The sequence below is a fragment of the Aedes aegypti genome, unplaced genomic scaffold, assembly GCF_002204515.2.
Source record: "Aedes aegypti strain LVP_AGWG unplaced genomic scaffold, AaegL5.0 Primary Assembly AGWG_AaegL5_hic_scaff_5_PBJ_arrow, whole genome shotgun sequence".
NCBI lineage: Eukaryota > Metazoa > Arthropoda > Insecta > Diptera > Culicidae > Aedes > Aedes aegypti.
The window spans coordinates 294,888-317,379 of NW_018736280.1; the positions used below are offsets into that span (position 1 = coordinate 294,888).

The 22,492-nt window shown below is 42.5% G+C and overlaps 1 protein-coding gene across 7 annotated transcripts in view; it reads right to left on the minus strand.

Annotated features, from left to right (window-relative positions):
- The window catches only part of LOC5565467 (dipeptidyl aminopeptidase-like protein 6), a 546,556-nt gene that overhangs the window by 268,556 nt on the left and 255,508 nt on the right, over positions 1–22,492 (minus strand). For 6 of the 7 annotated variants that reach the window (XR_002503132.1, XR_002503133.1, XM_021857012.1 and 3 more), the window contains 2 exons: positions 12,101–12,327; positions 11,904–12,048 (listed from right to left, as the gene is read on the minus strand). The exons of the other annotated variant lie outside the window; for it this stretch is intronic. Coding sequence is in view for 4 of the 6 variants with exons in the window: in XM_021857012.1 (XP_021712704.1) it covers positions 11,904–12,048; positions 12,101–12,327 (372 nt within the window). In the remaining 2 variants the exon portion in view is untranslated. The remainder of the gene's footprint in view (positions 1–11,903; positions 12,049–12,100; positions 12,328–22,492) is intronic. 7 annotated transcript variants of the gene reach the window in all.

Here is a 22,492-nt window from a genome sequence, read left to right on the forward strand (position 1 = left end):
TACCTAACTTGAGGACCATGGTCCGAAAGATAGCTACGCGATGTTTATGGTGTTCCGTATATCGCACTGTTCCAAAAGCACCACGAATGGCTCCCCTTCCAGCAGCTAGAGTGACCCCGTATGTCCGTCCGTTCACCTTCATCGGTATCGACTACTGTGGGCCTTTTCTGATCCGCATCGGAAGGAGTAACATGAAACGATGGGTCGTACTCATAACCTGTTTAACGATACGGGCCGTACACCTGGAGGTGGCCAGCACCTTGTCCAGTGAATCGTGTAAGATGGCTCTGAGGCGGTTTGTAGCCAGACGAGGCGCCCCACAGGAGATATATAGCGACCACGGCACGAACTTCGTGGGAGCGAGTCGAGAACTAAGAGAGGAAGTATCGGCGGTAAACCGCGACTTGGCTAAAACCTTTACCAATCGTGACACCCAATGGCGTTTCAACCCTCCCGCTGCTCCACACATGGGTGGTGCCTGGGAACGCCTGGTGAGGACGGTGAAGTCTTCGTTAGAAACGCTATCGGTCACCAGAACACCGGATGAAGAAACCTTCCAGACGCTGCTAGTCGAAGTCGAAGGAATCGTCAACTCCAGGCCTTTGACATTTGTGCCTCTAGATACGGAAGATGATGAAGCGCTCACGCCCAACCACTTCCTCATGCTGAGCTCAAGCGGTGTGGTTCAGCCGATGCAGATGGCAGTAGGTGATAACGGACGGAAGCTTAGAACCAACTGGGATCTAGTGCGGAATCTACTGGACGAGTTCTGGACAAAGTGGATCAAGGGGTATCTGCCGATGATCTGCCGTCGTACGAAGTGGTTCGACGACGTCAAGCCAGTTGAAGTTGGTAACCTGGTGGTCCTAGTTGAAGAAAGTGCTCGAAACAGCTGGACACGCGGAAAAGTAGTGAAGGCGATCCCTGGCAGCGACGGCAGAGTACGGAGGGTAGATGTATTGACGGCTAAAGGAGTTATTCAGCGACCAGTAACTAAAGTGGCGGTGCTCGATGTGACTGTTTGGAGTACGGCTGAGGATGACCAGCAGCAATACGGGTCGGGGAATGTGCGGGAGTAAGCCCACCTTGCGCACCACCACTGCTACGATTGACCAAGAGGACCTTGCATACCGTTTACTTCACGACCGAGTAGCTGTCAACGATCGGTAAAAAACCGAACAAAAACAAATTTGCAAACGGAACAGTTAAAACATGCGTTTCTAATTCTAAATTTGTTATTCTAAGACACGAATTACATTAAATTGGATTATTCTATGAATTTGTAAGTACATACTACAACACAACATGCAGAAAATGGAATGAATTAATATTTATACAACATATAGACAGATTAAAATCAACATAAACGTTACGGACAGTGACAGACAGATTAAAAGGAAGGACTAAAAACGTAAATCACATTACAACCTAAAAATTGAAATTGTAAAACTAATTATAATAAAATTTACAGCTTAAAGCATTCTCCTATAAAAAGCGAGTGCTAAAAAGGCGTCCGAAACATTCCTGCTGTCGCAGCCACCGTAACACTACATATATATTTTTTTAATTTAATTATTTTTATCTGTGTACGCTCCGCCACATGCGCTGTTTAAGGACATATAGAAAGGAATCTATGTCATGGCAGTGAAAATAGCTTCCTCACATATACAAACACATTTCTGGAAGTCCACATAATTTCTCAAAATATTTCACTTACCTACACTATTCGTGATCAAACGTCAACATCCCACCGCAAAATCGCTAGTGTTTGGAGGTGATTTTAACCTCCAAATTGCGAAATCATCACCTCCAAGTTAATTCTAATACCCTCCGTTACATGGATTATGGTGGCGCGTCGATCGTCGCAAGTTTCTCGTTAAACAGTCAATGTTCACTCCCAAATTGCTAACGAGACATCAGAACACTATAGTGGTTATCACGCCCAATGGTATGGGTGCCCTAGTGTAGATGTAGTTGTGAACCTTAGAGGAATACAATATGCACTCTGTTTCGAAAAACACCCAGAATCCGGGTGTAAATTTTTCAAATTGGGTAATATTTCCATATGCATTTTGATGAGTATGGAAAGCGTGTGCAAGTTTCTTTGAGGAAAACAAAAACAAACTGTGTATGACGAGCGTATGCTAGTCTACGTGTGTTCGAATGTCACTAAGCTCTATTACCTTACGATTTCCGTAGTTTTAACACTAGGGTTTTGTTCTACTTCGTCGTAAGGCTTACTATTCATCGTATCAAACTTTAATTGTTCCACTACGGCGGATATTCAAACTTACCTGCAACATAGATTCATTATCCAAGTGTAATTTTGTGAAAACTGTTATGGTTTGTACACTTGTATACAAAAAATGCAATAAAACTACTGTATTTCGGTAAATAACTTCAGTTCAATTATCCACTTTGCACTTTTTCACCGAAATCGCATGGACGAACACGATTTGAGAGAAATGCTTAGCGATCGACTGAGCCACACCACTTTCCAATACAAATTTCTTCCCGCCCCCGTGGGTGACTTACTTCGCCGGGCACTTATTTTCACTATGGAAAACCTTCGTACTTCTTCACTGATGGATTTCATTCCAATCACACGCCGTAAAACTTCCATAAATCACCAAATTTTACGAAATTTCCTCAACCGCCGCGAATAATTGAGAATGTAAACAAAGTTCAATCCGTCGTACTGAGAAAAAAAAGCTTGTGCGCATCAATGTGTGCGGCGACGCTCGACGTAAAAATACGGTTCCTTTGATTGTGTTGTTTTCGCTGTACTGTGAGCAAATGCCATAATTGTACGGTCAAAATGAATTGTGTTCATATGTTCGGGCGGAATTTTGATGACGAACAATTAATTTTAAAGGAAATTAGTATATTTCATCATGCTGAAGGAATGGAGGGAGATGTCCGAAGATCTATATATTCTAGTGAAACATTTTATCATAGCGTTGATATGTTGTGTTTTAACCACTCAATACACACAGTGAGCCGTAAGTTGTGAGACGAATCTGGAAACTGATTGCGACGGAGTTGAAAACGATACGACGGATTGAGAATACGGTAAGATGCATCTTCTTTGCATTATTTCCAAAAAGAGATCAAGATTTATCAAAATGTTTTTTTATTTTTTTATCTTATCATTTATTTAGCAGGCTCAAGCGCTCTTAGGCATTACGGAGCCGGATTCTATTGATTTATTTTACAAAATCATATTTGCTTCTTATTATCTAGGTTAGTTTTGGGGAACCGTAAAACTCGCGGTTTGGTCGAGGTTAAGGAGAACAATCATTTTTGGAAGGGATGGGAATTTTGGGTTTACTTGTTGATCTTCAACAGCAGCATATTGTAGTGGCGTTATTGGTGCTGATCAACGCGGAGTGGACATGACGACAACCTGTAACGGTACAAACAAACGGGTTTCGAGGGAAACAAGGTGGACATCCAAAAAACGGGAAGGGGTAAACGAGGTGGACAAGCGGAACAAAAAGCATATTATCAAACAAAAACGTCGATTTGCTTCAGAAACTTGTAAACAAGTAACATGTAGTCAAAGTCCAGTCTACCCAACACATCTCTAATGTCTTCCTTGTCTGGTTTTCCTCGGGCCCTGAGAGATATACATAGATTTGATCTGGCAATTCCGTATTCGGGACAGTACCAGACAACATGGTTGATGTCTTGGTAACCAGCTCCACAACCACATCGATTGTTATCTGCGAGCCCTATTCGATAGAGATGCGAGCCTAACGAGTAGTGGTTGGACATCAGCCGACACATTATCTTGATAAAGTCGCGACTCATGTTCATCCCTTTAAACCACGACTTCTTTGACACCTGCGGGAGAATGGAATGTAACCACCTGCCCAAATCCCCTTTATCCCATTTTTGTTGCCAACTGAGCAAGGTCTGCTGACGAGCAATTGTGAAAAATTCTTCAAAGGCGATTTGTCGATCATAAATATCGCCTTCCATAGCGCCCACCTTGGCGAGTGCGTCCGCTTTCTCATTGCCCGGAATCGAGCAATGCGAGGGGACCCAAACCAAGGTGATGGTATGATTCGACAAAGCACTCAATTTAGATCGTATTTCACTGAGAAAATACGGTGAGTGCTTTACCGGCCTCATTGAACGTATAGCCTCGATGGAGCTGAGACTATCCGTAAAAATGAAATATCGTTCAGAGGGAAGAGAGGCAATTCGCTCTAATGCATAGTGTATAGCCGCTAATTCTGCGACGTATACTGAACAAGGGTTCTGAAGTTTGTGGGCGGCGCTATGAAATTCGTTGTATACACCAAATCCAGTGGAATCATTTGTTTTTGACCCGTCAGTATAAAACGTTCTGTCGCTGCTGACCTGGCCGAACTTGTTTGCAAAAATTAGTGGTATGAACTCCGATCGGAGTAGATCTGGAATTCCATGGGTTTCTCGCCTCATGGTCAGATCAAAACCTACAGTGGAGTTGAAGAGATTTGGGAAGCAAATACGATTGGGAGCATTCAAAGAAGGATTAATCTCCAGACTCATGTACCAGTAGTACAGTGTCATGAATTTTGTTTGAGGATTTCTTTCGATTAGCTTTTCAAAATTTTCAATTACCAATGGATTCAATACTTCACATCGCATGAGGAGCCTGAGTGACAATTCCGCGAAACGATCTGATAAAGGAAGAACTCCTGCTAATACCTCCAAACTCATTGTATGAGTCGAGTTCATGCAGCCTAACGCAATCCGAAGACAGCGATACTGGATACGCTCAAGCTTCAGAATATGTGTTTTCGCGGCGGATTGGAAACAAAAGCTACCGTATTCGAGGACGGATAGGATTGTAGTGCGGTACAGCTTTATCAGATCTTCCGGATGGGCTCCCCACCATGTTCCGGTGAGAGTACGCATGAAGTTGATTCGTTGTTGGCATTTCTGATACAGATACTTAATGTGCTTTCCCCAGGTGCATTTAGAGTCGAACCAGACCCCTAAGTACATATATGAAAGATCCTGAGTTAGTTCCTTACCCACCATTTGAAGCACTACCTTTGCTGGGTTATGCTTCTTAGAAAAGACAACTAACTTGGTTTTCTCCGGAGAGAATTCGATACCCAGCTTTAAGGCCCAAGTAGACAAATTGTCTAGAGTATCTTGCAATGGTCCTTGCAGATCTTCCGCCCCTGATCCTGTTACAGAAACAACGGCATCATCCGCAAGCTGTCTAAGCGAGCAATTTTCCATGAGACAATCATCAATATCTCTGATATAGAAATTGTAAAGAAGGGGGCTTGAACATGAGCTCTGGGGGAGACCCATGTAGCTAATTCGTGAAGTTGTTGAGGTTCCGTGAGAAAAACTCATTCGTTTCTCAGACAACAAATTATACAAATAGTTGTTCAATAATGGTGAAAGTCCACAATCATGGAGTTTGTCTGAAAGGACATCAATACATACTGAATCAAAAGCTCCCTTAATGTCCAAAAATACTGATCCCATTTGTTCCTTTCGAGCATAGGCCAGGTGAATTTCTGTTGAAAGCAGCGCAAGACAGTCGCTCGTTCCCTTGCCTCTGCGGAAACCAAATTGAGTAGCTGAAAGAAAGCCATTAGATTCAACCCATTTATCAAGCCGATGGAGAATCATCTTCTCTAACAGCTTGCGCAAGCACGACAACATCGCAATAGGGCGGTACGAGTTGTAGTCGGACGCGGATTTTCCGGGCTTTTGGATGGCAATCACTCTCACTTGTCTCCAATCATCCGGAACAATGTTGTCTTCCAGGAACTGATTGTATAAGTTCAACAAGCGCCTCTTCGCGACGTCTGGGAGGTTTTTAAGCAAGTTGAACTTAATTCTATCCATTCCTGGAGCAGAGTTGTTACATGAGAGGAGAGCAAGTGAAAGTTCAAGCATCGAAAAGGGACTATCGATTTCGCTTCTCTCTGTTAAACCATCGCGAACCGTTCCATACACGGGTACGGAGTCAGGACATACTTTCTTGGCAAATTGGAAGATCCACCGAGAAGAGTGTTCTTTATCTTCATTTACCGCTGACGCGTTGCGCATTTTTCTCCCGACGGTCCACAATGTAGTCATCGAAGTTTCTCGCGAAAGCCCGTTGACGAAATTTCGCCAATATCCTCGTTTCTTCGCTTTGACGAGACTACCAAACTTGCGTTCAAGAGAGGTATAGCGCTCGTAGTTTTCCCTAGAACCACGTTTCCGGTATTCTTTAAACGCGGCGGATTTTTCCCGGTACACTGCGGTGCACTTCTCATCCCACCACGGGGTGGGTGGCCGACGTCGAACTTTCGATCCCGGTATTGGTCGACGCTGCGCTTGAAGAGCACTGTTGATGATTAACTCGGATAGGAACTGATATTCTTCCAACGGAGGAAGAGTATTGACCGACTGCTCGCCATCGGAAATCGCCTCGGCATATTTTCCCCAGTCAATGTGTTTCGTGAGGTCATATGCGACGTCGATCTGGCGGACCTGACACGAATTATTGGTGATTGAAATTTTGATAGGCAGATGATCACTACCATGGGGATCCTGAATCACTTTCCACGTGCAATCCAATGATAGCGAATTCGAACATATTGAGAGGTCTAAAATACTTGGAGGAGCTGGAGGTTTAATTCGTGTTGCTTCCCCAGTGTTCAAAATAGTCAAGTTGAAGTCGTCGCATAGGTCATATAACAAGGTTGAACGGTTGTCGTCGTACATTGACCCCCAGGCTGTACCGTGTGAATTGAAATCACCTACGATCAACCGTGGGGCTGGCATAGCGCAGCAGATGTCTGCTAGGTCTCTGCGAGATATCCTGGCACTCGGCGGCAGGTAGACGCTTGCAATGCTAAAGTTTTTCCCTCGTATAGTAACCTGGCATGCAACTACTTCAGTGCCTGTCATCGGGGGAAAATCAATTCTATAAAAGGAGTGGCGCTTATTGATCCCCAATAACACCCCTCCATAACCGTCCCCTCGATCGTGGCGAATAATATTGAAATCGTGGAAAGGGACATTTTTATCAGAAGTAAGCCATGTTTCACAAAGAGCAAATGCGTCACAGCGTGTGCTATGAACTAAAAATTTAAAAGCTTCAATATTTTTAATAATGCTTCTACAATTCCACTGAAGGATTTCGATCATATCTCCGACCTCGTTGGTTGAATTATCCATCGAAAGATATGAAAGATTCAAGAATCGGCCATTTTGAAGTCAGTCGCTTAAGAAAAGGTTTTACTAAAGAAAGTGCCATGTTTATTAGGTTTCTTATTGCGGGTGAGACTTCCATTGTATCGAAGATGATTTCCACAATCCCAGAAAGCGTTATTTTGTCGGAAGTTTCGACACGTTCTTGTCGACTTGTGAAAATGTTTGATGGGTGTCTTTCCGGGCGAAAAACTGGGACATCTGGGGTTTTATATGTTCCCGGAAGTGATGGAAAATCTCCAGGTTTCAATTTAAAGCCTGGAAGTATTTTTTTAGATGTATTTCCATCACCTCTTGACTTTTTCAGGGAGGGTGGAGAATTCTGTTGAGCAACAGGGACATGGAAAGCTTGCTGACGGTGCCTTCGTGCTATAGCTCGTTTTCGCTTTGTTCCTGTTTGTATAACACTAAATTCTTCACCTGCCTCAGAGTCAGAGCCTTGATCATCATCAGGCAGGGAAGTAAAGAGGTTATGGTTGCGGGCTGGTGGAACAACAGTAGGTGCAATCTTCTTTAGCATTTCTGCGTAAGATTGCTTTGACCGTTGTTTCAGAGAGCGTATTTGATGTTTCTCCCGCTCTATAAACTTCGGGCACGCAGTAAGCTCATGTGGAGCTTGACCACAGCATGCACACTTGGGTTCAGAACTGCAGGCACCCTGCACATGTAGCTCACCGCACTTTGCGCACCGTGGTTTGTTGCAGCAGAAAGGTGATGTATGACCAATTTGCTGGCACTTATCACAGTGCATAACCGTCGGTTTATAGAGGCGAACGGGTAACCGAAGTTTCCCGATCACCAGGTAATCTGGAAGCGCCGATCCGGAGAAGGTTACGCAAAATGAATTCGAGGGCTGTTTTTTGCCATCAGGAGCCACCTGGTTCATTTGTCTGGCATCAAGTATGGCGACTGGAGGGACGGCACGGTTTTTAAACCCTCCAACACCAGATTTGATGTCAGCACAACTTAAATACGGTTCGGTGACCACTCCTGCGATCTCAATTTCTCGACTTGGAAGGTATACTCTGTACTCCATCGAGAAGAGTTTGTAGGCAACAATCTTATTGGCCTGTTCACGATCACTAACCGTGACACGCAGTTTGTCACGGCTGGGAGCATCTACTGATTCGATGCCCCGAAACGACTTTGCCAGATCTTTCTCAATTTGTAATTTGTTCAACGGTTTGCCTTTGGACCGGAAGAAAACCAGAAAGGGACCCTTAGATCCGGGTGGATAAGCTTTCAGGCGGGGGGTCGCTTCCTTAACTGTACCAGAAGAAGAGGAAAGCACCAGGGGTTGATTTGTTTTACGAGTGATGGAGGACGTATCCATTGGCACTTGATCATTGGTCAAAATTTCGTAAGAAGGAGATTCAATAGATTCAACATCTTCGGAAGGGTCAATGCTGGATGAACTGTTTGCGTGTTCTTCCGAGGCGACTGGAAGAAATGGAGAAAGGTTAACTGTATCAGTCGTCTCCATTTCGGCAATATGCAGCGGAATCAATTTTGGGACAACGTTAGAATGTTTCGTACTTGATTCATCATCCGAGGAAATTTCGAAGCGTGACGAACCCCCGCGAGTATTACCCCTTCAAAAGACAGTTCAAAATATATGTGCAAATAAAATAATATAGTGGACCAAGAAATGTGAACGGTGTTTGGCTGGTTTGCACTTAACGGTAGTTTTAATAACAATGAAAATAATACTAATTGCAAATAAAGGTAATTACAAAATATTTACAATAAAAAAGGGGAATGCAAATTGTGATTGCACTTTGGGTAAATTAACCACAAATAATGTACGGATTAATAATTATAATAATAATGAAAAAAAATGTACAGCAGAAAAAAAAACGTTAGAAAAAAAAAACAAAAAGCAAAACAAGGGAATTGCCCTTTAGGGGACTTAATACTAATAATAAATTTATTATGAAAAATGAAAACGAAATTAACGATGAGAAAAAAAAATAGTAAGAAAAGTAATTACCGATGGTAGGTGAATTGATCACCTGCTAACAACGTCGGAGAAAGGACAGACCGTAGACAAAGAGATCGGCAGAACGAAGTAAATACTTATTCAATGCATCCAATGTATGCTTCTCCGGTGCTGTTGTTTTCGATAAGCACGTGCTGGTCAGCAGATGGATGTATTGTCCGGGTGCTGCTAGGAATGAAGATTGAGCAGCCGGTTGGCAGCAAACGGCCGCCTGTTGATGTATGGCCTCTGGTGTGCTGATGATGATGGCACAGCGGATGGCCTTGGTTAAAGTTGAACAGTCCAGCCAGAAGACTAGGCTTAAGGCTGGCTGCTTCCGTGGTCCGGAACGCGGGTAAGCGATTATATGCACTATAAAAGTAACCGTAAAAAACCACGCAACGTGGGGAAAAAACAGTTCACTATTCTGCAAGAATCACTTCACTTGACTCGTAGGTAGCAAGAAGACACGACCGACTCTGGCTAGCGTTCGGAGAGGAATCATCAAAATGTTATTGTACAATGCTAAAGCCGTTTTGAGAAAGAATTGTTTGGCATCGGTTTGTATCAGCATCATTCACTGCAATACTGGAAAAATTGCATTTCTCACTGATCAATGCTTAATACGGTGGATACTAGCACATCACATAGTAGCAGGTGGAAATTTCATGAACCGTGCTAATTTTCAACACGGACGTTAAACTTTGCTACAATTATTGTTCATGCACTACAATTATTGTTCATGCTACAATTATTGTTCATGTTCATTGCACGGTTCATGAAATTTCCACCTGCTACTATGTGATGTGCTAGTATCCACCGTATTAAGCATTGATCAGTGAGAAATGCAATTATTGTTTACCCTTATCCGCCTGCAAACGAAGCACACTTTTCGCTGAATTTTACCACTTTCGCTAAACGTAGAACCTTCAACACAGTTTACTTTCACTACTTGTTAATTGAAGAACAATGACTGGTTGATTTCTGATGAAAACAACTTAAAATTTCTCTAAACCGTGCTAAAACAATCACTGGATTACAGCATTTCGATTTTTTTTATTTTTCTAATTTTACGCCGGCTGCTCGCTTGCAGGGCTGACAGATACGTGGATGGTTACGTACGACATCAAGCAATCTTATTTAGTCGAAGGGGAAAAGACTCAAATTGAAATAGCGATTACTGGTAACAACGTCTTAGCAATTATAATTTCACTATAACCAACAAATAGGAGAATATTTTTTGTGTACCACTACTTTTATACAGTTATTAGTGGATTCAAAGGAGTTTCATCTTAAAATTTAGCGCAATAATTGAAGTGATTACAAAAGTTTTCAACAAGCATCGAAATTGTAACTCTTGGATCGCGAGTCTTCGACCATATCATGTAGGCCATCTAGACACCTGCATAATGAGGCGAAAACAGTTGTAGAGGCTCTTTGTTACTAAGCAGTTGTTTCACAACTTGGATACCGATGGCGAGCCGTAGCGCTGAGCAGTAGCCTGGGACACGTTTATATGAAACATTTAGATTCTCGCTCCAGTCCACTTTTTTGGTTGCATTTAGGTCCCATAACAAATGTGCAAAATTTCAGCTCAATTGGAGACACTATATTTTAGCTTTGGGGACGGACCTGGTGTAGTGGTTAGAACACTCGCCTCTCACGCCGAGGACCTGGGATCGAATCCCATCCCCGACATAGTCACTTATGACGTAAAAAGTTATAGTGACGACTTCCTTCGGAAGGGAAGTAAAGCCGTTGGTCCCGAGATGAACTAGCCCAGGGCTAAAAATCTCGTTAATAAAGTCAAACCAACCAACCTATTTTAGCGCCAGCCGTTCAAAGTTTGTATGAGATTTACTATGGGAAAACTTACTTTTGCAAAGAAAAATCGCCAGAGGTCGCCTATTGTCCTCTATAAAAATTCTGAACACAGATATCGATAGGTGTTTCTTTGATAAACAACATTGCCGAAGACCGTAAAGCAATCCGATGCTTGTGAAAAAATGTTATTAAACATAGACTATTCGGAAATTTTGTTATTATTGTTAATCCTTTACGTGTTAATCAACGTCGCCTTGCCAATAGGTTTTCATTGAATAACTTTTTTCTCAAGTGTCGGATTGTTTCGCGGTCTTCGGCAATATTCTTCATCGTAAAAATAACTATCTTGCTTTATATTCAGAATTTTTATAGAGGCGATTTTTCTGTGCAATAGTAAGTTTTCCCATAGTAAATCCCATACAAACTTTGAACGGCTGGCGCTAAAATATAGTTTCTCCGATCGAGCTGAAATGTTGTACAGTTTTTATGGGACCTAAATGCAATCCAAAAAATGGACTGGAGCAAGAATCTAAATTTTGTCCCACACTACTGAGCAGCGCATGAGACAAGTATCCCCGAGAGCACATCACCTAGCGCGTGCTTTCAGAATTTTCGTGAGCCTCCATCTAGCGCAGCACACTAGGATTTCGATGAGCTGTTTGACGGTTGGTTGGAGGCTCGTCAGTATATTTTCGTGGTCCTGAGAAATATGTAACTCTACTTAAATATTTCAATTTCGTCTCTTTGTATTTTAGTCTCCTTACCTAGAGTGGATTTAAATTCAGGCTCCCACGAGACAAGTTAATCTCTTCAGTCCACGCAACCTTGGATAACACGATACTTAGACTCTATAAAAGATTTTTCACATCCAAACTTTACTTACTGATATTTGTGTACAGTAGATATATTAAAGGACAGATATGATAAATAATGCCCATCTGGTGAAAACGATAGAGTAGCACTTTTCAATTCTGCAACATTTGAGTATAACCAATCTGGAACGCCATTCAAAAGATGTTCGCTTTTGCCTGCAATAAAAAAAAGCTTAGAACTCATCTTTAAAACAATTCTACCACTTACCATTCGATGTGATTCTACAAATCAAATCGCCTTGTACTTTAGGTTTGTAATATATATCAGCTCCATGAACAAACGCAATACCTTGGAAAAAATCTTTTTCGCCTCCAGGTCCATCGCCGCTTCGCCCAGGAGCCCAAAGAACATTCTGTAGCTTTGGAGCAGTTTGATCGTTTCCTTTTGTAGAAAGCACGATAGTTCTCGATGATTCTAATTCGTATATGTGATAACTAAAACCATGTACGGAAGAGTAATTTAAAATGCTTATTTTACTGCAGATAACCAGAATTTTTAGTAGAAGGTCACTCAAAAATATCAATATTAATGTTATGATTAATGTTATGACGTATATTTTCCAACATAGATTGTTAGAATAATTCAAAGTTATCTGTCAAATCGTACACTTCAGGTTAATTATCAGAATTCCAGGACTGAAAGACTTCCTGTAAAAGCTGGAGTTCCTCAAGGCAGCATTTTGGGACCAATATTATACAATATTTTCACTTCTGACTTACCTGAGTTATCTCAGGGATTTAAAAATCCTTGTTTGCGGATGAAACAGGCCTCTCCGCCGAAGGACATTGACTGTGTGTCATCTGTACTGCCCATAAAGGCATAACTGTCCCATATGGAAAAAGTAGGCATTGAGAAAATAGCGCTCAAAGTTTCAAGTTGGTTTACTCACACAAATTTTCATAATTTTCTAGAACATTTCTGCACGTCTTATTCATTTAGCACCACCGCACAGATTACTCATTTTGCTTCTATTTATCAGCAAAAAATATAAACTTGAACACAATTCAAAGTTTGGATATTTTTTCTTCATACTTGCAAAAATGGAAGATTCTCCTAATGCTTCCAAAACTCAACTAATAATATTTCCACATAAAACAAAAGCTCTCTATTTGAAACCTTCAAGTAGACATGTTGTCGCGATGAGAGGAGTTCCAATAAATTGGTCAGATGAAGTTAAGTATCTAGGGCTCATGCTAGATAAGAATTAAACTTTAAAAAATAACATTGGAGGCATTCAAGCCAAATATAACAAATTTTTTTTTTTGTGTTTATTATAGAGGCTTTAAATTATTGAATTCATTCGCCTCTTAAAATAGATTTAATTATTTACAATAATTCAAACAATTTCGCTCTTCTGAGAAACGCTAGTAACTTTCCTTCTGATTTCCTGTCATTCTTCAAAATGTTTTTCATTGATTTAGCTAATCCAATTTTGTCTCTGAGACTTTTTAACTGGTTACAATGGATTAGAATGTGTTCTATGCTGTTCTCTTCTTGACACATGCTGCAGATTGGAGGGGACTTTTTATCGAGTATGTGACCTTTGGTGAGCTTGACGGGGTTGGTGGTCTGATGGCTACCGCTTCTGCTTCATATGCAGAAGGTCATGGGTTCAATCCCAGGCCCGTCCCTTTCCTCGTACTTTGTAGTTGTATATCTCTCACTTGCTTCTATCTTCCATTCTAAATATATCACACTCAAACTATTAGTTCATAGCAAACGCTAGAACCAGAGACGGACAAGAAACCGTTTCCTTAACGCTTCCTACTTCCACGCGCACGCCTTTCTTACGCCTGATACATAGGCAGTCTGCTAACCACAAAAGCAAACCTCTCTGCCATGCCTTTCCCCCAATCCATACACTCCCGCATGAACTGGCGTAGATGCAGTGGAATATACGGTCTACGTGGGTGCCAGTTCAATGCATCATCAATTCCTCCCCCTTCCTCACATTGGTCTGCATTCCGACGTGGCAGGCACCATTGTCGTCTAAAAATAGAAGATCACCAGCACTTATACACTGAGGATGCCTGTTAGTCCCAAGCAGTCATTCGGTTGGTTCCTTGTGTAAGTGCAGCTGATCTGGCGATACTGGAGTAGCATCCACGGGCGGCCAATCAAGCTCAAGCTCAAGCTCAAGTATGTGACCTTTGGTGAGCCGACTGTGTCCTGTACGACACCTAGTTAAACATTTTTGTTCTGCACGAGCTGGTTTGTCGATCCATTTTGCAGTAGTAGGCTTAATGACTCTAAGCTGATTTTCAATAGATTCATTCAGCCATGCTTCATAAAATTTTGAATAAACGAGATTTCTGAACCATTTAACTAATTCTTCTTTCGGGGTTCCTTCTTTCAGGGGTCGGCTGATTCGTCCTCGTTTGGCTGCTTCGTCGGCGGCTTCATTTCCGACAATGTTGACGTGTCCTGGAACCCAGACGAAAACTATCTTCTTTTCTACAAGGTTTTTTTTCGATTTGTTGAATAAAGGGATGCTTCGATGCTCCTTTCTGCAATGCTTCTAAACAGCTTGCAGAGTCCGTTACGATTATAGCCGGTGACTTATTGGGCACTAGTAATACTGCTTTGGCCAAAGCGGCAGCTTCAGCTGAGAAAATAGTGCATGCTGGAGGAAGTTGGTTCGAAATTGATTTTATCACGTCCAGTGCGGTTCTCAGCGACTTTCCCGTCCGTGTAAAAGTGCTTATGATGCGTGTACTTCGTACGAATCAGTTCGAAGAAGAGGTTTCTGGCTATACTAGGAGAGTTTCCTACTTTATATCCACTTTTGATTGCCCAATCTATGGATGGTACTTTGTCCAAACATGGTCTACAGTGCGGTCTATGTAGTTTGCTTATAGGAGGTATACCACATCCAGTTATAGGCCTCGTGCAGTGAGCGTTAGTGCTGTTTTATGCAGCCCACAGACGCTCAGACGGTTTGACCAACATTGACTCCGCCCCCACGTTAGTCAAACCAGTTTATGTTGATACAACCGTTTGACCAACTGTCAAGGTTGGTTGCAGCAACACGATATTTCTTCGCATGTTTTTAGACTTGCCGAGAGTGTAGTGAATGTGTGATTGTTATTTTTTTTTTTTTTTGAACTTTCAACATTGCAGTACCGGAAGAAATTAATATTTAAAATTCGTACGAAATATTCCGGAAAAACTCTGAAATCATCTCTTTCGGGAAATACTCTGAGCAGTCATTAACACCAGGAATCACATCACGAATTCTTTCAGATACTTCTCAATGGATTTCTCAAGAAATATTGGGCAGAGTTCTCAATGGAATAATAACGCCGGAATTAGATTTGAACATAAACAACTTATTTAATAACACAACGTGTCTTTACTCGACGAGAGGTAACTAGATAATAAAAAGAGATGAAAAAGAATGATCGCAGCAATCGGTGCGATTGCGCGCCGAAATATTTTCCATTCCGTTTTGCTACCTCCATCTGTCAGCACTCGTGAAGGGGTTCGGCCGATTGGGGGTTCAGTTCAGTTTGGACGATTATCCAGCAATTGTTGTCGGCCTCAATACTCCTCCTCAACGATTGCCAGCTACAAGACCAAGCATTGAAGAAAACTTCTGCAACTTGATCCTGCCCAGCGGTTTGGTAAGTGCGTCAGCTACCATCTCTTCGGTGGGACGGTACACCAGCTTCAGCACCCTTTGGTCGCACAGTTCCTTCACGTAGGCCTCTCGGGTTTCTATGTGCTTCGATCGCCGACTAACTCTCTCCGATTCGACGAACTTAATACAACTTTGGTTGTCTTCCGATATCTCCACAGGTTCCAATTGTGGTTCGCCAAAATCTTCGAGCAGCTTCCGAAGCCGCACTGCCTCCTGACTTGCCTCACTTAGAGCAACGTACTCCGACTCCATTGACGACAAAGTTACGCAGCTCTGCAAACGACTTGCCCAAGATATTGCCGCACCAGCAAACAAGAAGATGTTGCCGGTTGTCGATTTCCTCGTTTTGGCATCACCAGCCCAATCTGCGTCGGAATAACCAATTAGTTTTCCAACCGGTTCTCCGTACTGCAGACGCCAGTGTTTCGTCGCCTTCAAGTAGCGGACCACTCGTTTGGCCGCCACCCAGTCCTCTTCCCGTGGTGCACTGACACTTCTGCCTAGAATCGAAGCGCTCACTGCTATATCCGGCCTGGCACAAACCGCAATGTAAAGTAGGGCTCCGACTAAGCTCCTATACTTCGTTGCATCCTCCAGAAGTGGACCTTCCGACTTGCCCTTCGTGAATCCTTCCTCCATTGGCGTTTTCGCCTCCTTTGCGTCACGAAGTCCAAATCGCTCAGCCACACGATCGATGTAGCCTTCAAGGGAGACGCCGTAGTTCCCTTCCGTCCTGGTGATCTCCAGTCCCAAGAAGAAGTTCAGATCGCCAAGATCCGTCATCTCAAACTCCTTCTTCAGCGCTTCATAAATTTTCTTTATTTCAGCCTCGCTTCCACTGCCAACCAGAATGTCGTCCACGTAAATTAGCAGGTAGACACGCTTTCTATTGACGACCTTTGTATAGAAGCACGGATCCGCTGTGCTCTGCTCGAAACCCAGCTCCAGGAGGACGGAATGTAGCCGGTGGTTCCAGCATCGGGCCGACTGCTTCAGCCCGTATATGCTCCTCCTCAAGCGACAGACCAATGCTTCCTTACCTTTGGTTTCGAACCCCGGCGGTTGCTTCATGTACAGCTCTTCTTCAATCTCACCATACAAATACGCCGTCTTCACGTCGAAATGCTTCAGGATCAGCTTTTTCTTGCTTGCGACAGCCAGCAGGGTCCTCAGCGTTGTTTACTTGGTTACAGGAGCTAAAAACCTCGTCATAGTCCTGTCCAAATTTCTGGCTGAAACCTTGAGCCACTAGTCGCGCCTTATATTTCACCACATCACCAGTAGCATTCCGTTTCAACTTATACACCCAACGACATCCAACGGGTTTCCGGCCATCAGGTAGCTTCACCAGATCCCAAGTACCATTCACCTGATGAGATTCCATTTCAGCTTCCATGGCACGCCTCCATTCTGCGCACTTTTCACCGGTCATCGCATCCTTGAAGCCGGATGGCTCCGTCGGATCCTGGAATGACACGTCACCGACAGCAAAAAATCTCCTCGATTAATCTTCTCGGTGCAAAGCCTTTGTTAGGCCGCGATGAACGTCGTGCAATTTCTGGACTGGGATCCGATTCCTCCAGCTCTTCCTCAGACTCCGGGTTTTCCATAGCTTCAGGCAATGAACCCGGATTGGGAGTTTTCGACCCGAGTGACAACACCACCTTATCTTCCGCCTCTTCAGCGGATGCTTTTATCTCCAACGAGTCTGATTGTTGAACCGGCGAGGACTGTTCCGATTCAGCCGCACGTTCGGACTTCAAGATACCAGTCTCCAAAAATTTGGCATCTCGGCTGATCGCAATCCAATCCTTTTCCGGATCCAGAAAACGGTAAGCTTTCCTTCCTTCTGCGTATCCGACAAAAATCATCTTCTTCGTCTTTTTGTCCAGCTTCAAACGTTTCTCTTTTGGCACATGAACGTATGCCTCGGATCCAAAGGTCCTCAAATGAGAGTACGACGGCTTCTTTCCATGCCACAGCTCATACGGCGTCTTCTCGACAGCAGAAGTTGGTAGCCGATTCTGCAAGTAGTTCGCAGTGCAAATCGCTTCTCCCCAGTACTTTTTGTCAAGACCAGACTCCGCCAGCAAGCACCTCACCATCTCCACTTCATACCGATTTTTACGTTCCGCCTTCCCGTTCTGCTGTGGCGAATACGGAGCAGTTTGCTGATGAATGATACCATTCTCCGCCAGGTACGCCTTCAACGATGCACTGGAATATTCACTGCCCCCGCCGGTACGAATCACCCTCGGAGCACGCCCAAACTGGTTCTTCACCATGGCACAATATTCCCGAATCTTCAGTTCAGTGTCCGACTTTGCTTTCAGCAAGTAAATCACTGTATAGCCACTGTAATCGTCCACCATCGTCATGTAGTACCTGAAACCACTGGGAGTCGCTTTCTCCATTGGACCCCCCAGATCGGAATGCACTAAATCCCCCACTGCTTTGGATTTACTACCGGATTCCTTCGGAAACGGTATGCGACTCATCTTCCCTTCACAGCAAATACCACAAACGCACTGAATGTTACATTTCTTCATTTTCAGTCCGAAACCAAGTTCTTCACGTACGATTCTCGAGATTGCTTCACTGTTCCGATGTCCGAACCTTCGGTGCCACAAGTGTTCACACAACTCCGGATGCTCAGCCTTGGTCACAAAAGCTTGCTGAGAGTAGTTCTTCAAACGGTACAATCCACCGCTCCGTTCACCAACCAGCACTGCTTTTTGATCTTTAATTACTTCACATCCAGTACGATCAAATCAAACTTTGTACCCCAGGTCACAAATTTTACTTACTGAGAGCAAATTTCCTGATAACGAAGGAACATGATACACATCCTTCAAGGTGACATCCATCCGCACACCATCGCCAGTGACTGACACCAGCTTTCCGCTTCCGGCGCCGCTCGACTTAATTCGTTTCCCATCGGCGAGGCAGATTTCCGGCTGCTTTGCTGAGTTCACGTCCTTCAGGAGATTCTTGTCGCTGGTCATGTGAGACGTAGCACCGTAGTCCAAGTACCACCGGTTTGCGCCAGAGGTCGTCACAGCCATTAGACACATCTCCATTCCATCCGGTACTTCAGCGGCCAGATTCACCTTATCATCTGCCGATTTCTTCTTCTCCTGTCGCATTTTAGCCAGATTCGGACAATCGTTTCGGAAATGTCCCTCTTCCTTGCAGTAGTGACACACAAATTTCTTCTTATTATTCGTCTTGTTAGACTTAACACTTTGCATCATTTTATCGTCACCGCGCACACTACCACCGTTGCACTCGAGACGACGTCGCCGCTCTTCCCACAGCTTGCTCTTCACAAAATCCACCGTTAGCTCTTGTTCCGGTTTGTTCTCGATCACATTGATCATGCTGCCAAACGATGGCGGGAGGCTCGACAAAATCAGCGCCATGAAAACTCGATCCTTCAGACCTTCCCCAATCACTTCCAGACGGTTCTGCAAATCCGTCATCTCGTTCAGGTGTCCGGGGAGATCGCCTTCTTCCGAAAGCCGCAGGGAACACAGCTTGCGCAAGACGTGAAGCGTTGACGACAAGGATGATGCCTCGTGAATCTGCTTCAACGAGTCCCACATCTCCTTGGCTGTCTTCTTCCGGATGATATGCACTAGCTGACTGTCTTCCACTGCCAAGCCGATCATCGCGCGAGTTTTTCCGTCTTTCAAAGACCAATCCGCTGTCGGCACATCAGGCTTAGGATCCGTGACAAAGGTCAGCAGTTCTTCCTTCACCAGAAGAAGCTCCATCTTGAATTTCCAGATCGAAAAGTTCTGGTCGTTCAGCTTCTCTAAGGACACTTTTACATCCGCCATTTTGTTCACACGCGACGCAAAATGTTCGTACCACGAAAAACACTTCACCGATCGATTTTTCACTAAATGTCCACAAATCCGCACAAATTCCGCGTTACACCGGGCTCATAACCTATTGGGCAGAGTTCTCAATGGAATAATAACGCCGGAATTAGATTTGAACATAAACAACTTATTTAATAACACAACGTGTCTTTACTCGACGAGAGGTAACTAGATAATAAAAAGAGATGAAAAAGTATGATCGCAGCAGTCGGTGCGATTGCGCGCCGAAATATTTTCCATTCCGTTTTGCTACCTCCATCTGTCAGCACTCGTGAAGGGGTTCGGCCGATTGGAGGTTCAGTTCAGTTTGGCCGATTATCCAGCAATTGTTGTCGGCCTCAATAAGAAATGCATCAGATATTCCCCCAAGGATTTCACCGGGACTTTTTTTAAGGCCTTGCTCCTAGGACTCTTCCTTAAATACCACAAGGAGTAACTTCAGAAAATCCACCAGGAATTTGTTCAGCGATTCTTTCTAGTAATTTTTCAACAGATTTCTCCAGGGATCTATACAAATACTTCCCAAGGGATTTCTTCAGTCGTTCATGCAATGCATTTTTCAAGAATGCCACCAAAAAATCAGGCATTTCTATACAGATGCTACCCACAATTTATCCATGGATTCATCAAGTTCCTCCAGGGGTTCCACCAAGAACTCCTCCAAGGGTTCCAAGAGAATTCTTTTAGAGATTTCACTTGCAATTTTTTGAGAATATCCCTCAGGATCTTTCGGTATTTCTCTAGGGAATAAATTCTTTTATAAATTCCACCAGTGTTTTCTCCAAAGACTCTTCCTTGTTTCTCTGAAGAGACCTTTCGAGGCATTCGTCCAGAATTACTTCAATAATCTAATATAAATTTCTCCGAGGATTCCTAAAGGAATTTATCCATCAATTCCATACAGTATTTCTTAAAGGTTTTTTTTTCCTAGGAATATACCAGAATCTTTAAGAAACTCCTTCAGTGATTGCTGTAAAAGTTCTTCCAGAAATATAATAAAGAATCTCTCTTGGAAATTCTCTGGAAATTTCTCTAATGATTTCTTTGGTGATACCTTCTTGGAATTCTAAAATAATTCTCCATGGATTTTTTTTTTCAGAAATTAAAAAAAATATTTTAGGTCTACTTTAGGGATTAATCCTGAAGGCATTCAGAGAAATGTGTTGTTTGATCCTCTGAGTAAATATCAGTTGGAGGAATTTCTGATAGCCCTGAAGCACAATCCTAGTAACATCTTTGAAGTATTTTATGGTTGAACTTCTGGCGAAACTCTGGTAGATTTTTCTGGTGGTAATTCTAACGAAACTCTGGTGATATTCTCAGTGTTAACTCTAGAAGAACTACTTGTGAAATTCCTTAAAAAACTTCTCCCGCGAAAAATTACAGGTGATATAATTAGGGAAAATACTGTTGAAGTATCTGAAGGAATTACTAGTGGAATCTATATAGGAAATTGTGGTCAAATCGCATAGGAAATTCGTTATTGGATCATTGGAGTTCATCTTGGCAGCATTCACGAAGGAACCTCTGGTGAAATTCCCAGTGGAATCCCTGAAGGAATTCCTGTTTTGAATCCCAAGAGGAACTCCTGATAGTGTCAATGGATAATATACTGGTGGATCAAATGAAAGAACTTCCGATGGAATTTCTGCAGCAACTCCAAATGAAATATATTGAAGAACTCCTTCGGATGGAATCCTTGGAAAAACTTGAGTAATCATTGATGGAATCATTAGAGAAACTCTTGATATAATCCCATAAGGAATTCCAGGTGGAATATCTAAAGAAAATGCTAATGAAACCTCTGAAGGAACCCTACTTGATATCCCTGATGTAATTCCCAGAAGAGATCCTGATGTTATCCCTCGAAGAAACTTCTCATTTAATACCTGGAGGATGAAGGTAAAATCTCTGAAGAAACTTCTGATATAATCTCTAGAGGAACTCCTGATGGAATCTCTAAGGAAACTCCTGTTAAAATTTCTGAAGAATTTAATTATAATTCCTTTTTATACCATCAGGAATTCCCTGATGGAACCCTTGTAGGAATTTCAAAAGATATTCTTGCACGAACTCCAGATGAAATCATTTGAGGAAATCCTGTCGAAATCCCTTGAAGAACTCCCTAGGGAATCGCTACAGGAACTACTGATGAAATCCCTGGAGGAGTTCCTGATAAGATTCCTGATGGAACTCCTGATAGAATTGCTAGAGAAATTGCTTATGATATCTCTAGAAGAAATCCTGATGGAATTCGTAGAGGGGAACTCCTGATATAAACTCTGGAGGCACTTCTAACAGAATCTAAGAAGAACTCTAATGGTAGCCCTAAAGGTACTCCTGATACAATCCCTATTGGAACTTCTGATAGAATCCCTGGAGGAACTCCTGATGGAATCCTTGGAGTAATATAAGGAAATTGTTGAAGGAGCTCCTGATAGAATCATTGAAGGGACTCCTGATGAAATCTCTAGATGAACTCCTCATGAAATTTCTGAAGGAACTCCTGATAGGTTTCCTGAAGGAACTCCTGATAGAACCCGACTAAGGGTACATAACAAAATTATATCAGCATATGTTATTATGTTATAAGTTTTTTTCGAACATAGGTTGTTACAAACTTGATGCAGGATGTTGTTAAAATAACTAAAATTATAACAAAAAGTGTATGAATAGTAACATAAACATAACTAAATATGTTTTAATTCTATCAAAAACATATCAAACCAAGTCATAATGTTTGATACAAAGTATCAAAATTATAATACTGTTCGATATACGATAATATTGTATATTATTGAAATGCATACCCGACTAGAGGCTTGTAACAAAAATATAATAAAATTTTATCAGAATATGATATGCATATCATATTATGATATAATTTTGTTAGGCTCCGTTCTCCATAGAACATAATAAAACAGAAATATAACATAATGTGTTTTATTTTCCTTTAAGATATTTTTTTATTCATTTTTAACAACTTTATAACAAAATAAATGAATGGTTATGCATTTCAATAATATACAATATTATCGTATATCGAACAGTATTATAATTTTGATACTTTGT